The sequence below is a fragment of the Parasteatoda tepidariorum genome, chromosome 9, assembly GCF_982258835.1.
Source record: "Parasteatoda tepidariorum strain Cologne lab strain chromosome 9, Ptep-v5.0, whole genome shotgun sequence".
Taxonomy (NCBI): domain Eukaryota; kingdom Metazoa; phylum Arthropoda; class Arachnida; order Araneae; family Theridiidae; genus Parasteatoda; species Parasteatoda tepidariorum.
The window spans coordinates 45,740,897-45,763,516 of record NC_141763.1 but is presented as its reverse complement, the minus strand read 5'-3'; the positions used below and the strand labels follow the sequence as shown (position 1 = coordinate 45,763,516).

The 22,620-nt window shown below is 29.1% G+C and overlaps 1 protein-coding gene across 1 annotated transcript in view; it reads right to left on the bottom strand.

The window, feature by feature from the left end:
- Positions 1–4,272: 4,272 nt before the first annotated feature.
- LOC107456166 (uncharacterized) overlaps positions 4,273–22,620 on the bottom strand; it is a 45,495-nt gene continuing 27,147 nt past the window's right edge. The window contains exons 8-12 of the mRNA XM_087151386.1: positions 17,293–17,417; positions 14,886–15,040; positions 10,539–10,644; positions 9,210–9,371; positions 4,273–4,552 (exon numbers count right to left, since the gene is read on the bottom strand). Coding sequence (XP_087007512.1) covers positions 4,296–4,552; positions 9,210–9,371; positions 10,539–10,644; positions 14,886–15,040; positions 17,293–17,417 — 805 coding nt within the window. The 3' untranslated portion in view covers positions 4,273–4,295. The remainder of the gene's footprint in view (positions 4,553–9,209; positions 9,372–10,538; positions 10,645–14,885; positions 15,041–17,292; positions 17,418–22,620) is intronic.

Sequence of the window (22,620 nt, the reverse complement as noted above, 5' to 3'; positions counted from 1 at the left end):
ATTAGGAAAATTCTCAAGTGAAAGTTAAAAGACCAGATAATTCTCAAGTGAAGGTTAAAAGACCAGATAAAACGTTTATCGTACTTAGTATTAAATAATCTTGATGAAATAATGAGTTTTAGCTTTTTGAATTCAACCCCTGCTTCTTCCATAAAATCTAAATAGCTTACATCTGTAAGTACAAATAATAATCCATTCAAGTTACTTTAAGATACTCGAAATAAAATCTTTAATGGAAAATGGAAAGTGCATTTCATTTAAAAAATTTCATAACAAATATCATGTTTGAGTACAGCTGGTATTTATCATTTGTTTCCATGCGGGAATAGAAATAAATAAAAACTTCTATCTATAAGTATTACGAATTCTTTCAATAATTTGAATTATGGAATCTTTATTTGTTAGTAGATACCAATTATTCAAAGTAACAATGCGTCTTTGTTAGGAATCACAGTGATATATTACATCACAGAAACCTTGATTTTAAACTTCAAATTGGTCCACGCTAAATTGAAAACATCAACAATACTGTTCTGAGCTGTCATGGCTCAGGTATAGAGCGTTCGCCTTCCAATGTGGTGAACCAGGTTCAAATCCCATCGACACGAATCCGGCTTGCGCCGACCACATTGTTGACAAAATATCCTCGGTGATAGACGGATGTGTTAGAGGCCCTCTTGCCATCAGGCTAACCGTGGGAGTTTCCGTCTTTTTCCTCTACATATAACGCAAACACGGGTCAAAAAGTCATCAATGAAGGCAAATTTTTCGCAATATTTAATCCAGGAGTTCCCTTTTCTTCTGTATTGGATTAAAAATTACAATGCTACGAAGTTGAACATTGGTAGTCGTGAACCCAAAAAATTAAGTCGGCTGTTCAACGACGGTTATAAAATAAAATAAAACAATGCTGTACTGAAGTTCGACCTTTCTATTACTAATTCAAATATAATCAGAAATATAAAAGCATTAGCTTGTCAATTAAAAGAAAAATTGTGAATTTTTTTTAAAAAGATTAAATCATATTTGTGACTTTAATTCGAATTAATTTATAATTAAGTTTTTCATATCTCATTAACAACATGCATTTAAAATTTTTATAAGTAATTTATGTGTGAAAATTATTTAAAAAAAATGCGGAAAAGATTTATTCAGAAATTAGAAATCAGTATTATTCTTAAATTATCAAATATTAAATATTTGATTTCTTTTAAAATAGATTAGATAAAGAAATAATTTACTACAGCTTACAATAAATTTTCCCTTTTGACGATTCAGTAATTCATGAGCAGTATTTCGTTAATTTTGAGAATCATTTCGTCACGAAATCACGTGGTTTGACGGGAACTCTCAAATACATGACGAAAATGTTTCATTTCTGAACTACATCGCAATGCATTGTGGGTTTAGTATTCCCTTGCCCTAATCTAATATTCTCTATCTCTAATCAAGTATTCCCTATCTCTCACGTAGACAATCGAAACTAGAATGACTAAATATTTCTTAGCTTTTTATGAGATTCGTTTCCTTTAAGAAGTGACGATAGTTACAACGAAATGTACTCTCAAAGCATATGCCAGGAAACTGTCTCATAAAAGCATAAACAAAGAAAAAATTTTAAAATTTGAGTATCCATTTCTTAAAGTGTGTAAAAATTTCCAAAATTTGAGAACTTGTCCTGAATGTTAAATTGTATTATTTTTTTAGTGATATTCTTACTCTTTTTCAGATTTAAATTTTAAACTTTGACATAGAGAACTTTTTAAATGATTACTTTATGCAAATTAATCATTTAAAAATGCATCATTAATCATTTTATGCTATTTAATCATAAAATTAATGCAAAAGTTACATCGTTTAACATTCTTCTACGATAAGATATGGAACGTAAATGCAAAGAAAAGTTTAAACCGATGCTTCACAATAATACTGAGGAGTCATATTTAAAAATGTAGTAATTTAATTTATTAGTTCATCATATTTATAAATCCAGACGCAGAATTTTAAGATATTTCTGATGAATATAAATAAGCAGAATTTGTCGAGAAAGTTTCTCGTTATTTTTTATTATGATGATGAAATGCAAAATAATATTAGCTAAATATTTTGTTAAAATAAGGATTTCTTGCCTAAATTCAAAGCAAAAAATAAATGTATGAACAAGCAAAAGAAATCTAATTTTGAAAGTTTTTAAACTTATGTATAACAGCAAATGGTGATATGTTTTATTTTAAATCTTTATATATCTGAAAAGCGAACTTTTCAACTTATGTGATTTGATTGCACTATACTGCATTAAAAAAAGCAAGATGCGAGCCAAAATTTGGAATGAATATCAATTTTTTTCATCTGTTTCATAAAGGAAAAGTGGGATAATAGAGTATTTAGCAAATTTCTGGTCAGTGTGGTTTAGCATTTATTGGACAAACTAAACACACCCTTAAACTTCGACTTATCATGAAATATATAATTGAAATCAGAAATATGACAATCTTCTATCATCTTATGTAATTAAAATTGTGATTATATGATTGAATTTTCGAAAATCATTAAACATGGCTCTTTAGTTACTGACCTAGACTTCTGGGAAGCGTACCATATTTTGAAAAATTCTAATAATTCAGTTAATGATCCCTCAAAAATCGCATTGACACCTAATATTCGAAAATCTTCTTTAATTTAATTCTTACATCTTGCACACCTGCGTTTCTCACCCCTTCCCCATACACATCCTTCTAATCTTCCTATTTTATTATTTTTCTCAAGCCCTGTATTGGATAAACGTATTTGTTCTAACATTCTCTTCTGTGATTGTGTGTTTTGATACTCATGAAAATATTTGCTTATCGAGCCGAAACTTTAGTATGTCTACTTTCAAGTTTATTTTTGTGCTATATTCAAGTTCTTTATTAATGTAGCTCTTATTTGATCCACAATTGTTATGGATAGAAACAAATTATTTAACTCATTCTTTATAAAAACAAATATTTTTAAAGTTCAGTTTTTCAAAATGTCTTAAAAGCAAGAGAGGTTAATAGAGGTAGATAATATGTGAGACCTTTTCTTAAAAAATTGAGAATTTGCTTTTAACTATACGAGTTATAAAATGTTTTTGATCCTAGTAGATGAAAATATGAAGTGAGAGTCTTTGAGTGTTATTGGAGTTAAAGGATAAGCCAAGTGCATTTGATAAACAATATTGAAAACAACCTTAGAAAGACTCACTTACGGCAAACTATCAAAACGCCAAGATGCAAACAGTTCAAATGAAAGGTGGGAATTTATAGATTTCGCTAACTAGAAACTTGTGATCAAGATATAAAGGCTTGGTACGATGTTTAGTTTCTCTCACGCAAAATAGAATAGACCGGTTTAACATATTGAAATTCACAAAAATGTCACCTAAAATAATTTATCCTCCTTATTTTTGAAATCTGAAACATAAAATTATTCATTGAAGTTTAAAGGATTTAAAAAAAACTCGTTTATCATAGGAATAGAATACAAGGGCAACCTTAGCAGGGGCAACTATCAGTTTAATTATACAAGTCATTGGAGTTTTTGGAGTTCAAGAAAAAGCCAAGTGCATTTGTCAACGAATATCGAAAACGACATTAGAAGGCCTGTTACTCAGGACTGTTAGGTCAAGTTTAGTCTATCTGTAGCCGACGCTGTCTACGTTTATTTTGAAAATGACGCAGAACGTCAATACGGAGAAAAACCACAGCTTAATGAAAATAAAAAGCGTTTGCGTTCTAATTTTTTAATATTTAAAAACTTACTTCAATTCCGCATTACTTGGGCTCATAAAAATTCGCAAAAAATGAGAATAAGGCATTGATTTTGATAATTTTCATATTGGTGGAAAAATATCGCTAATTTGGCAATATTTAAAAGGGTTTAATAACTTTTAAAATATTTAAGTTATTTGTCTGTTCTATAGCCCAGATAATTTCTCACAGCAAGATTATATATATACAGTTTAATTATCGCAGTGCTTCATGTATAAGGCACTTAAACTTAGGCGTTTTTATTTTCCTTGGTGACAAAGCTTCGAAAAACAACGTTAAGTGAGTGCGCGAGTTTTAAAATTTTGCCAATTGTAAATAAGAAACAAAACCAGAATATAATTTTCATTTCCTATTGTCAACGCATAAATTTCGAGAAAACTTTTACTAAAGCTCACTAAACTGTCACTTAAAATTTTCATCTATTCTGCTCTAGCAATAAAAGTTGGTGCAGTATCTTAAATATAACTTACAATACACACAGTTTATACACTGTAAACACTTTATTTAGAAGTCAATTGGTCGAATTTTAATTTCAACATTAGACAAGGAGACTGTATAATCTTTCCAGGTCTTCCATGTTACCATGTCATATCTAAATTGGTTATGAATGTCTTTTAAATACAAACCATTTAAATTAGCGTAGTGGCATGCGTTATACCACCAACCTCCCTTCCACCAGTATGCGCAGTGTTGTGCATGTAGATCGTTGTCTCTATCTTTCGTTGAGAAACTCATACCATTATGATATGCCATAGAATCACCTGTTTTAAAAAGTATTTAGAATCAGTAAAACAAAATTATCCACTAAAAACTCCACTACAAAAATATTTTCTTTAATCAAATCTGATAGCTCCATTATGACTTTCATTACGTGTTCACACAAATATGAGAATTATAATTAATTTTTCAGATAATATAAGAGAATCATTACTCAGAAAATAAAAAACCATGAGTAAACTGTTTTTGCCAACATAATGTTGTCACCAGTATTTTAAATGCAGTCGTCTTGTCGAATTCTATTTATGCCTACACTGTAGAAAATCTGGGTAAATGTTTAACCAATACTTGGTGCAAAGTTTCTAATTGCACCATAAAGTGGATAAAGGAAAAGTTATTTTATTTAGGTTGCACCATAAATTGGTAAATATGATCAAAAAATGCGTTTATGGAGCAATCGATTGCATCAAACTAAATCTCATTAAATCTTCATTAAATCTAAAAAATAAAAAAATACTTAGATGCTCACAGATACTTTGCTATAGATACTTATTTTTCCAGGAATTATTATTATTATTATTATTTTGTAATTTACCACATTGCGTTTGTGAGGGAGGGAAAAGACAACATAAGCATAAAATCGAAAGTCATAATTGATCATGAAAAAGGTCATAAATATTCCTTCTAATATTTACAGTTGTTTTTTTCTTAAATAATATTTTTAAAGAGATTTATATTAATTATAAAAGTAATTTTTTTTATTCTGAAATATATTTTCTTCCATAAAACAAAAGAACTTTAGTTAAAAAGACAATCTTCACAAACAATATACATGTGGAGGTTTAATACCATCCACATGAATACTGCTTGTGTGTTTATCAGCAGCCATATCCCGCCCTCTTAGGCTCAACACGAACTCTTTGATTCATCCAAGTGATGATCATATTGTTCATTTAATATTTTAACAGTTACCTTATGCAAATTTTTTGGGGGTTCGCACTGTATGAAATTCGATTCAAAATTTATCATGAGGAGAAATTCTACTTGGGTGCTTTGGCGCCTTTTAACTACAACAAAAAATAATAGTAATAATATTTTAAAATATCAAAACTTTCCTTTTCAGGATCTTTATGGGTGAAAGGAGTATTAAGATAAAAATGTTTAAAAAAATTTCAACATAAGAACAGCAATTTCTCAATTTTTTTTAATATTGTATTTTTAAGATAGTAATTAAAATATGACTAGCTTTGATTGATTTTTCCATGTTTTAAAAATGAAAGGGCTCAAATTTTTTTTCTGTGAAATTATTTCAATTCTTATACATTTTATAACCATAAATTACATTAGTTTTAATCTTCTTTTATTAGCACAAAGGCACCAGCAATTTCTATGCTTTTCATCAAGAAAGAAGCTTAGGAAATAATATTGTTATAACCAGTGCAAAGCCTATTAATAAAAATATTTATTCTGCCAAAATCACCAGAATTCTAGAAGGTTATAAAACAGTTTTTTCGAACTTCAAAAGTACTAGTTTCAAGAATAGCTTACAAAAAAGGAATGCGTATGTTTTCAGTTTTGAGAATGAAGAACCTGTGTTTCAGGAAAAACAATTATTATTTTGTGAAAAGGCTCCAAAGTTTTATTTGTGTATAATCTTTTTAAATCTTGTTGTGTTTTTAACAATCAATTGAAAAATGTGATGTACAGTAATAGCACCAGAAAAATCTATAATAATGAATGTTTAATAATGAATATAATAATCAACATATAGTAAAAATATTGATTTTTCTCAAATACTCACCACCATTTACTAATTTGTAAAAAAAAAGAACAGTTATTTTTCCAAATTGAGTTAAACTTTAATCTTTTTATCAAGTAGTAAATGATGTTTGCAAAAAAAGCAATTTAATTATATTGTAAATTTTAATTCAGATGAGGCAGAGTATATCAAGAAATTTAGCATCGTATTAAAATATTGAAAATTAATTTTAGATGATCCCAAATTTCAAAACTGCAAACATTGAGGCACAGGCTAACATAATTTTTATTTTAAATTACTGTAAATTAAAAATAAGTTCGAATTGAATGCACTCTCTTGGTAACAAAAACATACTGTCTATCATATTTTTGAGTGAATATTTTGTATTTTTTTTAATAAATGCTGTGATATGCATAAAAAGTATAATATATTTAAATTTTAAGACTTTGGATAAAAATTATTATATTCTGCCTTTGTATACAAACATCAAAGCGATTGTAAATGAATAAATTATGTTTGAATATCGATCTCCATCTGTATATTTTTTGTTCAAATTTCCAAGTTAGTTCATTATTTTTACATTTCATAATTTACTTCAAATTTATTATTTCCATTGGCCAATGTAATTTACATTGGAATGTTTCCTTAGTTAGAGATTGGGGGTTAACTAATCCAATATTTGTCTACTTTTTATATAAATTTTTATTAGTGAAAGTAATATTTTCATTTTTAAATAATAAAATAATATCAAAATGCATAGTAATAAGAATTTGCTTCAGCCTAAAATTAAAATTCTTTTTTTCTTCTGTTTAAAACATTAGCGGTACTTACTCTATAGCATCTGCTGGTGCTTTAGCGATTGAAATGTAAAAAAGAATTTTAATTTTACATACATCTAATAGAAGAATAGATTTTTAAAGAGCCAAAAAGCAGAGAAAGTTAGTATCATTATTAAATATTTATAAAAAAAAGGGGAGATAATTTAAATCAAATTCATATAAATCAAATTATAATTTAGCTATTCAAATCTATAAAAAAAATTTAAAAAACCATTTTTAATTTAGATGTGTTATGTAATATAGATTTATATTTATATTACATAACACATCTAAAATAATAATAGTTTTTTTAAATTTTTATGGATTTCAATAATTAAATTTTAATTTGATTTATATAAATTTGATTTAAATTATCTTATCTTTTTTTTATAAATATTTAATAATGATGCTATCTTTCTCTCCTTTTTGGCGCTTTAAAAATACTTAATAATGGTGCAATCTTCATCGCTTCTAGTTCCCTTCAAAAATACCAAATCATGGTGCAACCTTCTTCCGCTTTTAGTTCTTTTCAAGACACTGATTTTTCGTTCAACCCTTCGCTGCTTTAAGGTTCTTTCAAATCCCATTTTTTGGTGAAACCTTCTCTCGTTGCTTGGAGCTAGTGAAAGCCCCAATATATAGTAAAACTGAACACCAATTTATGTAGCCAGCAAATTAATACCAATGCTTGGCGCAACGTAGCTCGAAATTTTTTACAGTGTAATACTCTCGATGGAAAAAAAAAATATTGTAAATTTAGTAGCAAATATTGTAAAGATACTGTTTAATTTTCAAGAGAAGTCTTCTAAACAGCTGATGGATGTGCTGGCTGTTACTGTGCTCACGAAGATAAGTCGTTTTGAATGGGGTAGTAAAAATTAGTTATTTCGAAGATTACGACGATAAGTCACTTCGGATTTTATTTACGCGGATTTCGGATTTATTTTTATTTAAAAATTATAGCAAATATACAAGTATATATTATAAACATGCTGTACAACTTTCAAGAGAAATCTTCTAAACAACAAATAGGTGTGATGGCTGTTACTATGGTTACGAAGATAAGTCGTTTAGCCTAGGGAATTGAGGTTAACCGTTTTGAAATGGTTTAGGTTGTGAGAGTCGTGTCATTTGATTATTTTTTAGACATTATAAAATATTTTCTGCTTATTTCCATAGCAGCAGTCAACTTCTCGTTTGAAGAGTTTTCGTGAAAGCTGGACAGTACATATTATTTATTGTTTCCGTAAACAGATTGTAATTATGAAGTTACACATAAAATAACGTGAGATACTTAGAACTCCATGCCACGATACGTGACTTCTTCACGTGGCGGGTCAAGGTGGGTTTTTTAAAAAAAAAGTTGGGGTACTTGCTCAATAGAGTATATGGTTTCAATTTCTAAAAAATGAAAGTATTTAAAGTCGAGAGTATTTAAAGTCTAGAAAATTTGGTATTCTAAGCAGAGTTTAGAATTACTAGAATATTATAATGGTGGTCATATTGAGACACATTGGAAATTAAAAATAAATTTTGTCTCCTGTTAATAAAAAAGTTGTTTTCATTGTTGAAGTAAATGTGAGAAATGTTTAATCATTTATTAAACTTATTTTTCATTCACCAAGTTTCACACTTTTGACTCTAAATCATTTTTTTTTCGGGGGGGGGGAATTAAAACCACATACAGTGCTGATCATTTACACTTAAATAATGATTTTTACATTACATGTAGTATATCATCCCCCTATTATTTTGGGTATGCTTTGTACTTTTATCAACTGTAAAAAACGATTATTCCACTATTCTTCAAGATCATAATAATTCAGAAACGCTTCATAATTTCAAGTAAACCTAGAGCGATATAAAGAATAATTGCTCTGTTATTCTTTTTAATTGCGTGCTTTTGCTTTTCAGATCTAAACAAAAGTACCAATAAATTCCTGTTACCACAAGAATTCTGAAGTTAGTCATCTATTTTTAAAAATAAATAAAGAAATAAAACAAAAAATTCCCAAAGATTTTTTTCTAAAATTACAATTTAAAACTATTTAGATAGAAAAAATTCAAAAAGTAAAAATAATAAACTAGGAAAATACTTTCAACTACTTAACTAAAAATACCGACCTGCAGTTCCACTGAAACCTGATATATGCAGTTTATATTGACACTCTTCACTGTCAATCCAGAAACTGTCATAATGTGCATAAGCAGTCTCACGGTCTGTTCCAAGATCAAAACGTGCAGCATACTTTTTTTGGTTTGTCAAAACATGGATAATATCATTTCCTACAGGAAAAAAATTATTTTTTATAAAAAACAATTTCAAAAAAATAATGATTTTTTCATTTTTTTTTTTTTTTTTTTTTAGTTTTATTTATTTATTTTTTTATTCTATGCCGAATTTTCCGTAATTACGGCCAATAATATGTACAGTCTTTTTAGAATTTAATAAAAACTTAAATGAAAAAAATATACAGATTGGGAATCGAAAATTAACTCTTACAGAAGAAAAAAAACATTATTAGATCTAACAACTAATTACAAATAATTAGTGTGGAAAAAATTGATTCAACGAATTAAAAGTATCAAAATCTATTTGAATGTCGCAGAAAACAGAGAGGAGATAAAGGCGATTATTAGAAACGCCTTCATTATTCATCTGACAAGTCTAGTTAGATCCATCCAAGGTCTAGTTAGGGTTACAGTTAATGGACGGATGTCTTGCAAAAGGCAGGAGGGGGAAAATATTGTTTGTAATTTGTCTCTTCTGCCAAGATTTAAGAGGTACACCTTTCGTTTCAACACGAAAGCACCGCAAGGGTGAATGTATTACTTAATTCAGAACCACACGGATAGATGACAGTATCAGTCATTCATGAGGCCCTTGTACCCTTGGTACTTCTCAGCGATCAACCACTGGACTTTCGATTGTGAAGATTTTAAGAACACGTATATCACATGTACTCAGTTGCTCTGAGTGGTATCGAGGATCGAATACAGGCCAATTTCGAGTCTATTATCCAAACACTAGGTTACCACAGTCTCATAAAATATTATTGAGGATGATTATAATAGAGAAGAAGAAGAAAATCATTAAGAGTCTCAGAACCTCTTAGTTCAAGGTCTAACAATTACAAGGTTGGCTGCTTTAGTGATTTTCTTAAGTTTAATACAAACACGTCTGATTGATTGCTCGCAAGAAATGGAAAGGGGGTAAATATTGTTTCATAACTCAAAATTTTGCCCAAGAAAAACAGATGAAAATTGTGCTTAATTCAATCGAAATATTACAACACAAGAATTTTTTCATCAATATTGTATGAACCTGTTCAATGTTTTCAAACGTTCAACTTCAACATAAGAAATTAGAAGTTTCAACATAAAAAGAAATTAATTTAATCAAGCTGACGAATACTGTCAAATTGGATTTAGGAAATTCAAACTTTAACTTACCGAGCCAAAAATCCATTAACAAATTTCCAAATCCTTCCTTATATTCATTCCAAGCTTTATAAAAATAATCAGTTGCTCTTTTATAGTCTCCTCTTTTCTGAATAGCCTGAAAAATGTTTATATATATATATATATATATATATATATATATATATATATATATATATATATATATATATATATATATATATATATATATATATATATATATATATATATATATATATATATATATATATATATATATATATATATATATATATATATATATATATATATATATATATATATATATATAATATATATAAAAGTCATTTGTTTGCTTTAAATAGTTATATGGTTTAACACTCGAAGTCTTCTTATATGGTTTTGAACTTGGTGGCACATATTATAAATAAATAGAAAATATTTTACTATATAAGTCTTTCGCAAGCCACTGCACAATTTGTGTAGAGAAGATCAATTTGATTCAAATAAATACTACTTTGATTGAAGGTAATTATCTGTTTTTATAAGGACTAAACTAATTCTGAATAAATTAACCGGATTGTCGGATTTACGCAAATTTGCAATTTTTCTTGAATTCACAGCTGTTTTATTGAATAAAAAGTAGAAAAGTAACTCTAACAGTATGTAAAAGTACGTTATTAGGAATAGCAAATTCGTTGAGTTGTAGTAGTTGAGTTTCTTATCTTATTCGAAAGGAACCCAACCGTTCCATAATATTCGAAAGGAATCCAAACAACTCGCAATAGTCAGAAGGAATCGAATGCGCGTTTCACATTTTGTCAACTATCATTTGATATGTGTTATAACTCCTAGATAAAATGAGTATAATCATTTTATATTTTTCAATCCTATTTTAGACTTCCAACATTCATAGATTTCAACAGTAACTAGATCACTGTGTGTTACTCACGCATTTATGAATATACAAAGATGTATAATATTTACCAAATTTAACCGTGAGAACATTTAACAACAGGCAATTAATCAAAATTGCAGAGACTAAGAGAAAAGTACAGTCCTGACACGACGCCTGAGACGTGTGATTCTGACGCGAAGGAAAGAAAAATGGTGCGTGAGCAGATTTCTGTGAGCAAAATTACAAAAAAACTTTTAATACTTAAAAAAAAATTTTTTTTCTTCGTTATCGAAGTTGAATAAGTATTAATAACTGAATTCGTTAATAATAGCTAAATTAGAATGATTTTGATTATCAAGTTACATTGTTGCTTTTACTTGATGTAGGTGTTTAATGTGTTCGAACTAAAATCCTTGATTATTTATAAATAAACGTTCTTGTTTTAAAATTCACCGTTTTGTCTATCTACAGTTAGAATAATTATGAATGTGAATATTAACAGATGTATAAATAGGTTGAGAATTCATATTTTAAATAATAACCCGCTTTTAGAAAAAAGGGTCCCAGAAATGTAGAAATCTTGAGTTCTAAGGACCCATATTTTCTGAAGTATAGCCGAATTACTGATATTCACCATTTTTATCAAAGTTACCGAAACAATCAAAATTCTAAAACTAACTTCAAAAATAATATTACTTTAATGAAAAATAAGCCGACATAATTCCTAGAAATTAAAAGCAAAATTATTATTTCATTTAATTTTCCTTTCAAATTGTATAATCATTAATTCATTAATTTATTTTTACGCCGTAACTTTGGCATACGACTGAAAATCATTCTACTTATAAATATTTCCCCTACCCCGCCCTGCCTAAATCAGTTAAAGAAAATTCGAATTTCTACTGCACTTTTATTAAGTTTTTATTTATTTATTTTTTAAAAAAAGTTATTTTTAATTCCCTACGTCAACATGTAATAAATTCAAAATAATTAAAAATAAAAATAAAAGAAAAAGAAAAAAGAAGAAAAACTATAATAAATTAAAAAAGAGGGAAATAATAAACAACTGTGACATAGACCTTGACAATAATTCTTTACGAATCATAGCCGATGCTTTAATTCCTTAATTTTCTGTAGCGAAAAGGAAACTAGCATTTTACGAAATTTGTTTCTATAATTTTATTGCGAAACTATGGGCATTATGTGGGCCATCTCCTTATTCAATTACCATTTCTTTGGCGAAAATATGTGACGAGTTTTTATAGCAGCAAAAAAATTATATAGAAATTTGAGGAGAAAAATTCTAGTTGAAAATTGCATATGGTAACCTAGCAAATTTATCGTGACAGCAAAGCTTTAACTTAAATGTTATTTTAATTTAGTGATTACAAAGAAAAATGGATACTATGGGAGTAAAGTAGCCACATTTAGCCACTGAGTAAAAGAAAGTAAGGTCAAAACTACCCGAATACAGTAAAATCTGGCTCTATAGGAGCACTAAAAAACGCGGTAATTTTTACTGAAACGCTTTGGTAATGATTTTGATATAATTAACAATAAAATATTGTTTTATAATAGGTGTGAAAATTTGGTAAAAGGGGAACAAACAACACATATTAGTCCGGATAATATGGTAATTTTATCATGATACCTTTAGAGAATTGCATAAAAACCATTTATTCAGTTACTTTTCAGTTTTGTATTTTTTACTAATTGTGTGGTAATAAAACTTTAATTTTGAAAAACAGAAATTCCGATAAACCGCTACCAAATGAATGGAAACTGTTATCATATAAATGTTTAAAGTACCGCATATTTTGGGGGGTTTTTTTAAACCAGAATTGGCCGTACCATACAGTTCAGTATTTTCACCAAATTTTTTTCTCCGTATGCACAAAAATACTGTAAGTTAAAAATTTCATAAGAATGATTTAACTTTAACATCATATAAGAAATGTTGCGACTTGGAAGATGGGAAACATGAGCGTGAGTACACGTGTTTTTAGCGATTAATAAAGCTAAGAAGAGCTGTTTTGTGTCAAGAAACAAAACTTAATACAATGAGAGAATCTTTGTAAAGGCCTGGTTTCTTTCAGGAAACGTCGGCGTCAGCTTGAAACGAACGTTTCCCTCTGATTGGCTAGTTTATGAGTTTGACAGCATACGTCATCGAGCGCTCAGCTTGAACGACAACTGCCGTCCAAATCAACTGCAGTTGGATTCCAACGTGACGTTAATAACAGAAGCAATGGCGGACAACAGCCAACAACAGAGCATTGAAATCAGCCAAGATTTTAATTTTAAGATTAAACATAGCTTCTTTTTCCTCTTCTTCCTCATTTAGCTATGCTATAATGTGTTTTTTCTTGGACAAAGTCATTATTTGTTCTCTATTCACTGGTCGGCAATAACAAAATCAATACAAATTCAAAATAAATATTTGTTTACGTTATTAACGCATGCGCAATGCAAGATAATGTCTGTGTTGGACCGACTGCTCACGCTGAGCTAACAAAAAGGTATTTTTATGGCTTCAAAATAATATCAACTTAACGCAGACGCCCAGTTAAGACGCTTCTCCTTAAGGTCTGGTTTCTCAGGACAAGCGCCTTATCTCAGCGTCAGCGGGACGTCAACGTCCCGCTGACGCCAACAAAATACTGGTTTGTTAGCTCAAGGCCTGGTTTCTTAGAACTAGCGCCTTATCTGGGCGTCAGCGGAAAGTTGACGTAGAGCTGACGCCAAAAAAATACTTTTTTGTTAGCTCAGCGTGAGCAGTCGGTCCTACGCAGACATTATTTCTCATTGCGCATGCGTTAATAACGTAAACAAATATTTATTTTGAATTTGCATTGATTTTGTTGTTGTCGACCAGTGTTTTAGAGAACAAATAATGACTTTGTCCAAGAAAAAACACATTATAGCTGAGCTAAATGAAGAGTGCTATGTTTAATGAAGAAGCTATGTTTAATGTCAAAATCAAAATCTTGGCTGATTTCAATGTGCTGTTGGATGTTGTCCGCCATTGCTTCTGTGGTTAACGTCACGTTGTAATCCAACTGCAGTTGAGTTGGACGGCAATTGTAGTTCAAGATGAGCGTTCGATGACGCATACTATCAAACTCACAAATGGACCAATCAGAGGCTAGCGCTGATTTCCAGCTGACGGCGTCCTGTCCTAAGAAACCAAGCCTTAAGAAACCAGGCCTTTAGCTAACAAACCAGTATTTTGTTGGCGTCAGGGTTACGTCAACTTAACGCTGACGCCCAGATAAGGCGCTTGTCCTAAGAAACCAGGCCTTAACGGGTGTTGATGAAATGTAACGAACAGTTGCCTCTGCCACTTAGCATAATACTATGCATGATTATAACTACAATCCAACAATAAAAGTAAAATGTGGAGTTTGAACAGTTGAATGTGGGAAGATCTTGTGAAACTGCTCTTGGTCATAACTGCCTTTATAAAAAAGTATAGATCTTACCGTCCAACCTCCGCCATCTGTTTCCATGTCGCAATAAACTTTAACAGAGGAAGTTCCAAAGATTCTGCTTTTTGGATAAATGTCATACACTCCACTTTTCTGGAAACCGAGTCTATATATCTCAGCACAATCCACAGGTTTTTTATAAAGGTCACCTATTAAAATAGCACACTTATGAATCAAGGGTTTAGAGTCAAAGTTTTTTTTAAATTCATTAACTAAACTTTTAACGACGGAAAAATTTTTTACAATTTAGATTCCAACAAATCGGGTAGTTGCAACTCGAGAAGAAGAATACCGCTGAAATGACATGGCTCTGCCTAAACACGTGGTTTTTAAATAACGTGTTAGAGTAATTAGGCAGGCTTGGTTTATTATCACACTGAATGATATTTCAGGGCAGATTTAATTTGGTTTGGTATCAAGCAACGTCATGTGTGTGTGTCGAGCCTAGTTGGCTGATGAATTATGTAATAAGGGAATGCCATGATATACTCATGATTGGCTTCGTTTGCAGGGATCGAATTCCAAGTCATTAGAGCCTTATAATAAATTCTAATTTTTCATGTCATCTGTGTTTTATAATATCAATGTGTGGTTGTATGAAAGGTGTTTTCCATTGTTCAATTGAAAAACAACCTAAACTGAATGATAGATTTTGGGAAATGTGGCTTGACATTTCTAGAGTTATCAACTGTAATTGAAAAATACTGATTTTTGAAAAAAAAAATTGCAATACATAGTTTATCGTACAAAAATGCCGAATTTACAAAAATCTCCATTTTGAATATTTTATCACAAACATTGTTTTTTTCAATTGCACGGCAGTTTCGTATTGACCATCTTAATAAAATTAGCAATTTTGACCAATAATATTGTAAATAATTTTTAAATGTTGTAATAATTTTTAAATATTTTTTTATATCACTTTCAAAACTAAATTGAAAAGTAAACACAGACGTAAAAGGCATTTTACTTCCACCCTGTTAACCCACTGAGAAATTTATGTCTCATATTTCATTATTTATTAAGAAAATTATTAATATTTTTGGACACATTTTGTTTTATTTTATTCATTTTGTTATATTTATTTTATTTTATTTAATTATTTCAATCACTTCATTTTAAAATGTTATGCTTGAAAATGTTAAGCAAACATGTACTTAAAATTTTTTTAAAATTCAAAAAATATTTACAATTTCAAAATTCAAAATTAGGTAACTAAGTACAATAGGAAAAATTATGGTTTCAATGAAGGAAAGATTATTCTAATTATTTATTAGTTGCTTAATAAATAAATAAATTTCAAACATATATTTCTTTGTAGGTTAACAAGGATGAAACCTTTTTCTGTCTAAAAAGGGTTAATAAAAGAGAGAAAACGTTTTTGTCTAATCAACCATTCCACAACTGAAAAAGTCATCCTGAGAAAACAAAGAGGAATTAAAAGCTAAATTTTGAAAATACCTCCAAGTTTTCTCAGGAAATCAAACTGCCTTTGGTGTATTTATCCTGCTTTTCTCATTTGTTATAGAACAGTTATCGATGATGTTTTCGTTTCTTCCTTGCTTAAATTTCAATTTGCCAATCCTAATATGTGTACTTTTTGGATTTTATTTTTGAGAAGAAGAAATACATATTAGAGAAATGTGTTGACTGAAAAGCAGCATCAGTTCATTTAAAGTGTTAAGGAACATAATGGCTCATGATTATGATACTGATCACTTAAGTGAACGAGCTCAATCCATAACAAAAAAAAATTTCTTAAATGTCACACTTTCCTGGTTTTTCATGTTTTCTCTATGAGTGACAATTTTGCTGAATTAACCGTCTTTAATTTTAACATAAAACCAGATACTTTTCAACCAAACTAAAACTTGATTTCGTAACTTTGACTATATTGCTCCCGCATAATTTTGTTTTATCATTTTTTTTCTGTTTAAAATTTAAATCATTGTAAAGACAAAACAATGTCTGGTTTAATAGAAGAAAAACTAGTTTTATTTAGTTAAGGATACTTAAAGAAAATTTTATTTGTTAAACAATTATGTAAACAAACTAAACACTTTTCATTTATTCATTGAAGATAAATAATAGAAATGAATCTGAAATAAATGCATGATAAAACCTTTAGGTTTTTTTTTTTTGTTCATTTTCAATGACTTTGAATCATAATATCGTCCAGGTTTGCTTAAACCTTATGATGGCGCTAATTTGAGCTATATTATAATTTCTTAAACTTTATTACACATGTTACTATGTCTTAACTCATAAAAAAAGAAAGCATTTTTCAATTTAATGTCATTTTAAGGTTGAAGCAAATGTGAACCGTATCATGGTTCAAGGTAGATATATTAAGGTTCAATATTGAATTGCGTTTTGTGTGACTGCTTCATTGAATACTTACATTCTCGGTGATAATTGCTTAGAACAGTAGCATTTCCCAAATGAGGTTTTCTATCTTCATCGAAGTCTCCCGCTTCAGATCCATAATTCAAAGTTAAAACAATTGAAACAAGGAAAACAGCATGCCTATATTTTGTAAAGTATTTTGATTTAACATTTTTAGCATTCAAATACACCCGAATAAAGAAAGAACACTTTCAAATTGCATGTTTCTAGTAATGCTGCATCATTTTTTTATTTTATAGCCGTCGTTGAACTGCCGACCCAATGTTTGCATTTACGACTACTGATGTTCAACTACGTAGTCATGTAATTTTGAACCCAATCCAGAAGACAAAGGAACTCCTGGATCAAGCATTGGGAGAATTTTGCCTTCATGGAGAACTTTTTGATGGAACTAACCAGCATTTGCGTTACATGGAGAGGAAGACTTTTCTTTCTTTCCTTCCAGACGCGTATATGTACCTAGGTTAGTAAAACCTTTACCCGTATAATCCGCGTCTGGCCACTATTCCAGCCAACTACGACCCTGTGCTTGATCAGTGGCAATTATTCAAAATTTCAAAAGAAAGGGGGTTACAGTTTTGTTTTTCATATATACAGAAATATTCATTTGAATATTGTTTAAACAAGAATTTTTTTTATAAGTATATATGTCATAGGAAGTGACAATGAATGAATTTTGAAAAGTAAATTATTAAATAAAATGTTAATGATAATTTTTTTTAAAACTTCCAGGTATTAAATAATAAAAGAAAGTAATTAAAATGTTATAATAATAAATAAAAAAATTGAATAGAAAAAGATATATACAATATTTGCAACTTATAGGTATACAGTCCAAAATATATATGACTTTTTTTAAAATTAAAATTTTAGAAGGTTATCATTATCAGAAAGAAAATTCATTACTAATAATAAATTGGCTTTAAGTGTGTTAGATAGGAAATGTTTTAGCCAGGTTCTTAGACCAGTGATATTCGATGCACGAGTATGCCATGAGGCTGTATAGATGCATTCAGTAAGATAGTGTTCTGGAGTGCCCAGAAGGCCGCATGAACAGTGATCGTTATCTGAGATATTTGAAATAACATGGAAAAGGACCATGCCCAGTTAAAAACCAGATTTCTTGTTTTGATGGTATCTTCTTAAAATAATCTACTTTATTAATAATTTTAAATAATTTTCTTCCCCTATCTGAATTGTTCCATTAATTTTGCCAAATTTGTGATAAAGAGTTCTGAAGTTGATTCTTGAGATATGAGATCGGGAAGGGATATGAGTAATTTTGTTGTTTAGTTGTCGGCAATTTGAGTAGGGCGTCTGCATTTTCATTACCTGTTCTGTCGTCATGTGCTTTAATCCATGAGATAAATATATTTGTATTAAGGAGTAATTTTTGTATTTTAGCTGAGAGGGAATTTTTCGTGTCTGGGTTGCTTAGAGAGTATAGTACTGATTTAGAATCCGACCAGATTGTATATTTCTTAGATTCCTTAAATGAAGTTTGTGATTTGATGAATCTAATGCATTCTAAAATAGCAAGTTGTTCAGCTTGGAAGACTGAGTTGTTATTATTAATTGTGTAATGGTTAGAATGATTTATGCTGAAGAATGCGAAACCAGTTCCAGTATTTGTTTTCGAACTGTCTGTGAAAAAATTGTATGGATCTAAGTGATTATAATTTTTATTTTCTACTAAACTGATTAAATTGGTGATAGACTGAGAAGGGTGAAAAATCGGTATTGTTTATTTTTCCTCAAAAGTACTGTATTGAAAATTTGTATTGTTATAGGAAATATCTTTTTTGAGTTGAGTTATGATTGTTGAACACGACAACGACGCAATCTGTTCTGAGAGAGGTGGAAATCCAGCTAATACTTGTAGAGCTTAGGAGTGGAATGGTAGGCTCTGGTGATATTCAGAAGAAATTTCCTTTGGATTGAATGAAATAAATTTTCCTTGCTAATTTGCTATGTTATTGCTCTTTTCATCCCGTAGTTTCCTTATTCGATGATACGTAGCATTTTCATGGCTTTTAAGAATTCTAGTAAGCTTTTAAAAATACTAGATTAAAATATTTTCTTTCTTGTAAGTTGTGATTATTATAGTATATCAAGTCTATTTTTGAAGAAAGTAAACTATAAAAATGAAATGACACGTTCCATACGAAATCTATATCAATGTGAAAATTAATTTAAGAACCAATTTCAAATGCATGCAGTGTAAGGTAAAAATATAATGGTATTATTCTTATATATATATTTTTTTGAAATTTTCAAGACGCTGCATGCTGCAATAGAAAGGCAAGTAATAGCAAGTCTTGCAGACAGATGCTTGCTGCATTAAAAAGGTGAGAATTGTACTCTATGGTAATAAATGGAAGAATCTCTCTGTCTAACTGTGGGTCTTTTATGATTCTAGAACCTGGTAGCGACTTTACACATTGTCGACTCCCGGGCACTTCTTTGGCACCGTATTTTGAAATTCGCCAATTTTACATTCGCCAAGTCGGCTTTCAAATTTTCTCGCGAAAATCTTCGAATGTTTAATTCGCGCATGTTTCACTTGCGACATACGATTTAAAAAACGCATGAGTGAACATGAGGTGTGAATAAATTTAGCTGCTTTAAAAGTTTTTGTGTATTATCATTCGCTTTTTATTCGGACTTCCTGAAACACATATTTATTTCTTACTTTTTTATTTCCTTTTTAGGATAAAGTTTTGTTGTGGGTGTAGGATATATGAGTAGGGTATAGCTTTTTAATTATTTTTATAAATTTATTGCAAATATTTTATGGTGTCTTTGCCAAGTATGTGGACACAATATTCAATAATGCAGCAGGGTTTTGTACCTATTGTTTAATTTTTAAAACCTTAAATTTAAGTAACTACACAATTTATGAGTTTTAAGCATTTTCTTTTTATATACGTGTAGTGAAGAGGAGATTGTTGCTGTCAGCTTTATGCATGAATTTATTCTTTTTTACTTTTCTGACATTGATATCTATGATTAAATTTGATGTCATGATTCCCATTTGCAGTGCCAATAATATTTGCGTCCAAACAATTGTACTTAGATTTGGCACTTTTTTGTAAATGTTATGTCCCAAACGATAAATTCCTTCATACGTATTCCTTCATACGTCCACAGCTTTGGTAGCCAAGACTTAAAAATTTGTAGCAGTTAAAGTATATTTATGAGGTGAACACAATTTTGATTAAAGAAAACTTTTTATGATTTGTAAAATAAAAATATAATGTAAACAGTAAGCATCAACTTTGACATTCTCATATCGTAACTGTATAACAATTTAAGGACAATCTGTTTATTTATTTCTGATTCATTAAAGACAAGATATTGAGTCAAATAAGAGAATCTTAACAATTTTTAAATTTAATAATTTACTTTAAATAAAGAAAGTAGTTTTAAAGCAATTGGGTTGAAAGGCTGAGGACTTACACTTTTCTCAAAAAAAATTAATCGATGTTATGATAACAAAACAAAACTCTTGCAATCAGTTATCTCAGCAAAAGTAAGATTTTTATTATCAAATAAGAAACAATTATTACCATTTTGCAAGGAACAAATAAAATAAAATAGGTCATACAGTTTTCAGGCACACAGACTGCATGACAATCTAAGAATAAATATTTGAACTTTTAAAGCAAATTACATACAATAAAAGCTATTGTGTAAAAAAAAATTAAAATACAAGTTGTTACAAATGAGACTATTATATCCAGCAACTAAAAAATTATTTTGGAATTTTAAAGACTAATGAATACTATTAAATAATAACAGAAAAGTTTTCTGTGTCTCTTTTGTCTCATTTTTGAAGCAGAATATAAATTAAAATACACATCTCACTTTTTCTGATCCTGCTTTTCTCTGAATCGTTTTTATTAAAATAGATGAATCGTGTTAAATTACGTTACCTTAAGTTAGTAAATGTGTTTTCGCACTTAGGAGGAAAAAAAGGCCCAATTTTAGATTGACAATAAATGTAATAATTTTAATAGTATTTTTTTTTCCATATCTTATTTAGAAGCCCAAAAATTGAATAAAAAAATTATTAAATATATAGACCAATTGTTGAGTTATAGAATCTAATAAGCTAAAGTTGTTATAAAATTATGAATAAAAAGTTACAAGATGGATAAGTTATGAAATTAATGAAGCATAGAATGAAAGGATAAATATATATAGCAAAATATATGATAAAATTAATTAGGAAACAATTAAAACGAAGGTGAGTAATTCCAGATATATACAAATAATAGTGATAGAAGCAAGAAAAATGGAAAATATCGGAATTTTCCCTGACAAATTTAAGAAACATTAAAAAAAGTTAAGCAGCCACAACTTTAAGTTTTAATAAATATGATTTGATGTTATAAAAAATAAATTAACTATACGAAAATAGTAGTGAGTATGTCATAGATTTGTTTCTTTATGTCATGGCTTTACTAAAAATATTTTTTTCTCCTTGTTTTCATAATAGCACGCATTTTACAGAAAATATTTGAACAAATTTAATTAAAATATTTTCAAATTTTTTTAAAGACTCTCTTATGAAGGAAATATTGTCAATCAAAAGTTGTTCAGTATAAAATATATGCAATTTTTTTAAGATATTGCAAGCATTTTGAAGAATACATATTTTTTCCAAAATAGAAGCAATTGAAAAAACCTGGTAAAAATGAAGGAAATGAAAATAATTATTTTTCAAACTGCGTAAAATTTTTTTTAATAGTTTTATCTTTAAAAATATGTACACTTAATAATGTGATGGTTTATATAGGGGATTATTTTTTTAAACTTTGTTTATTAATTAAGATATTCAAAAGAAATTGATTATTCTAAAGATATAAATATTTTATTACTCCAGATTTTTATTTAATTTACAAGAATAGTTTCTACTTAAAATTTTTTTTAACCGAAATATGTATGCAATTAACTGAAATAATTGTGTGTATGTAAATTTTTCTTCCTCTTTCTTTATAGAAGGACGAAGTATTTTGTTCTCGATATTTGAATTTTTCTAGTCTTAAACGAGGATAAAATTTTAACTTAATTCAACAAGCAACTTTTAAAAATATCCATGAGCGCGAAGATTCGTTTATGACTTTTGCGAGTGCTGTATTGAGGCGAGCGTAGGGTTGCCTCTAAGTGAGGGTTACTAGATAAGGCGGTGAAACAGTTGACAAATAAAACCGCGGCGAGTGGAGGTGCCCGGGAGTCGACAATGTGTAAAGTCGCAACCTGGTACCGTCCTAAAATTTGGACTGCGGCTACTAGAGCCAATGCCTTCGTTCCTAATACT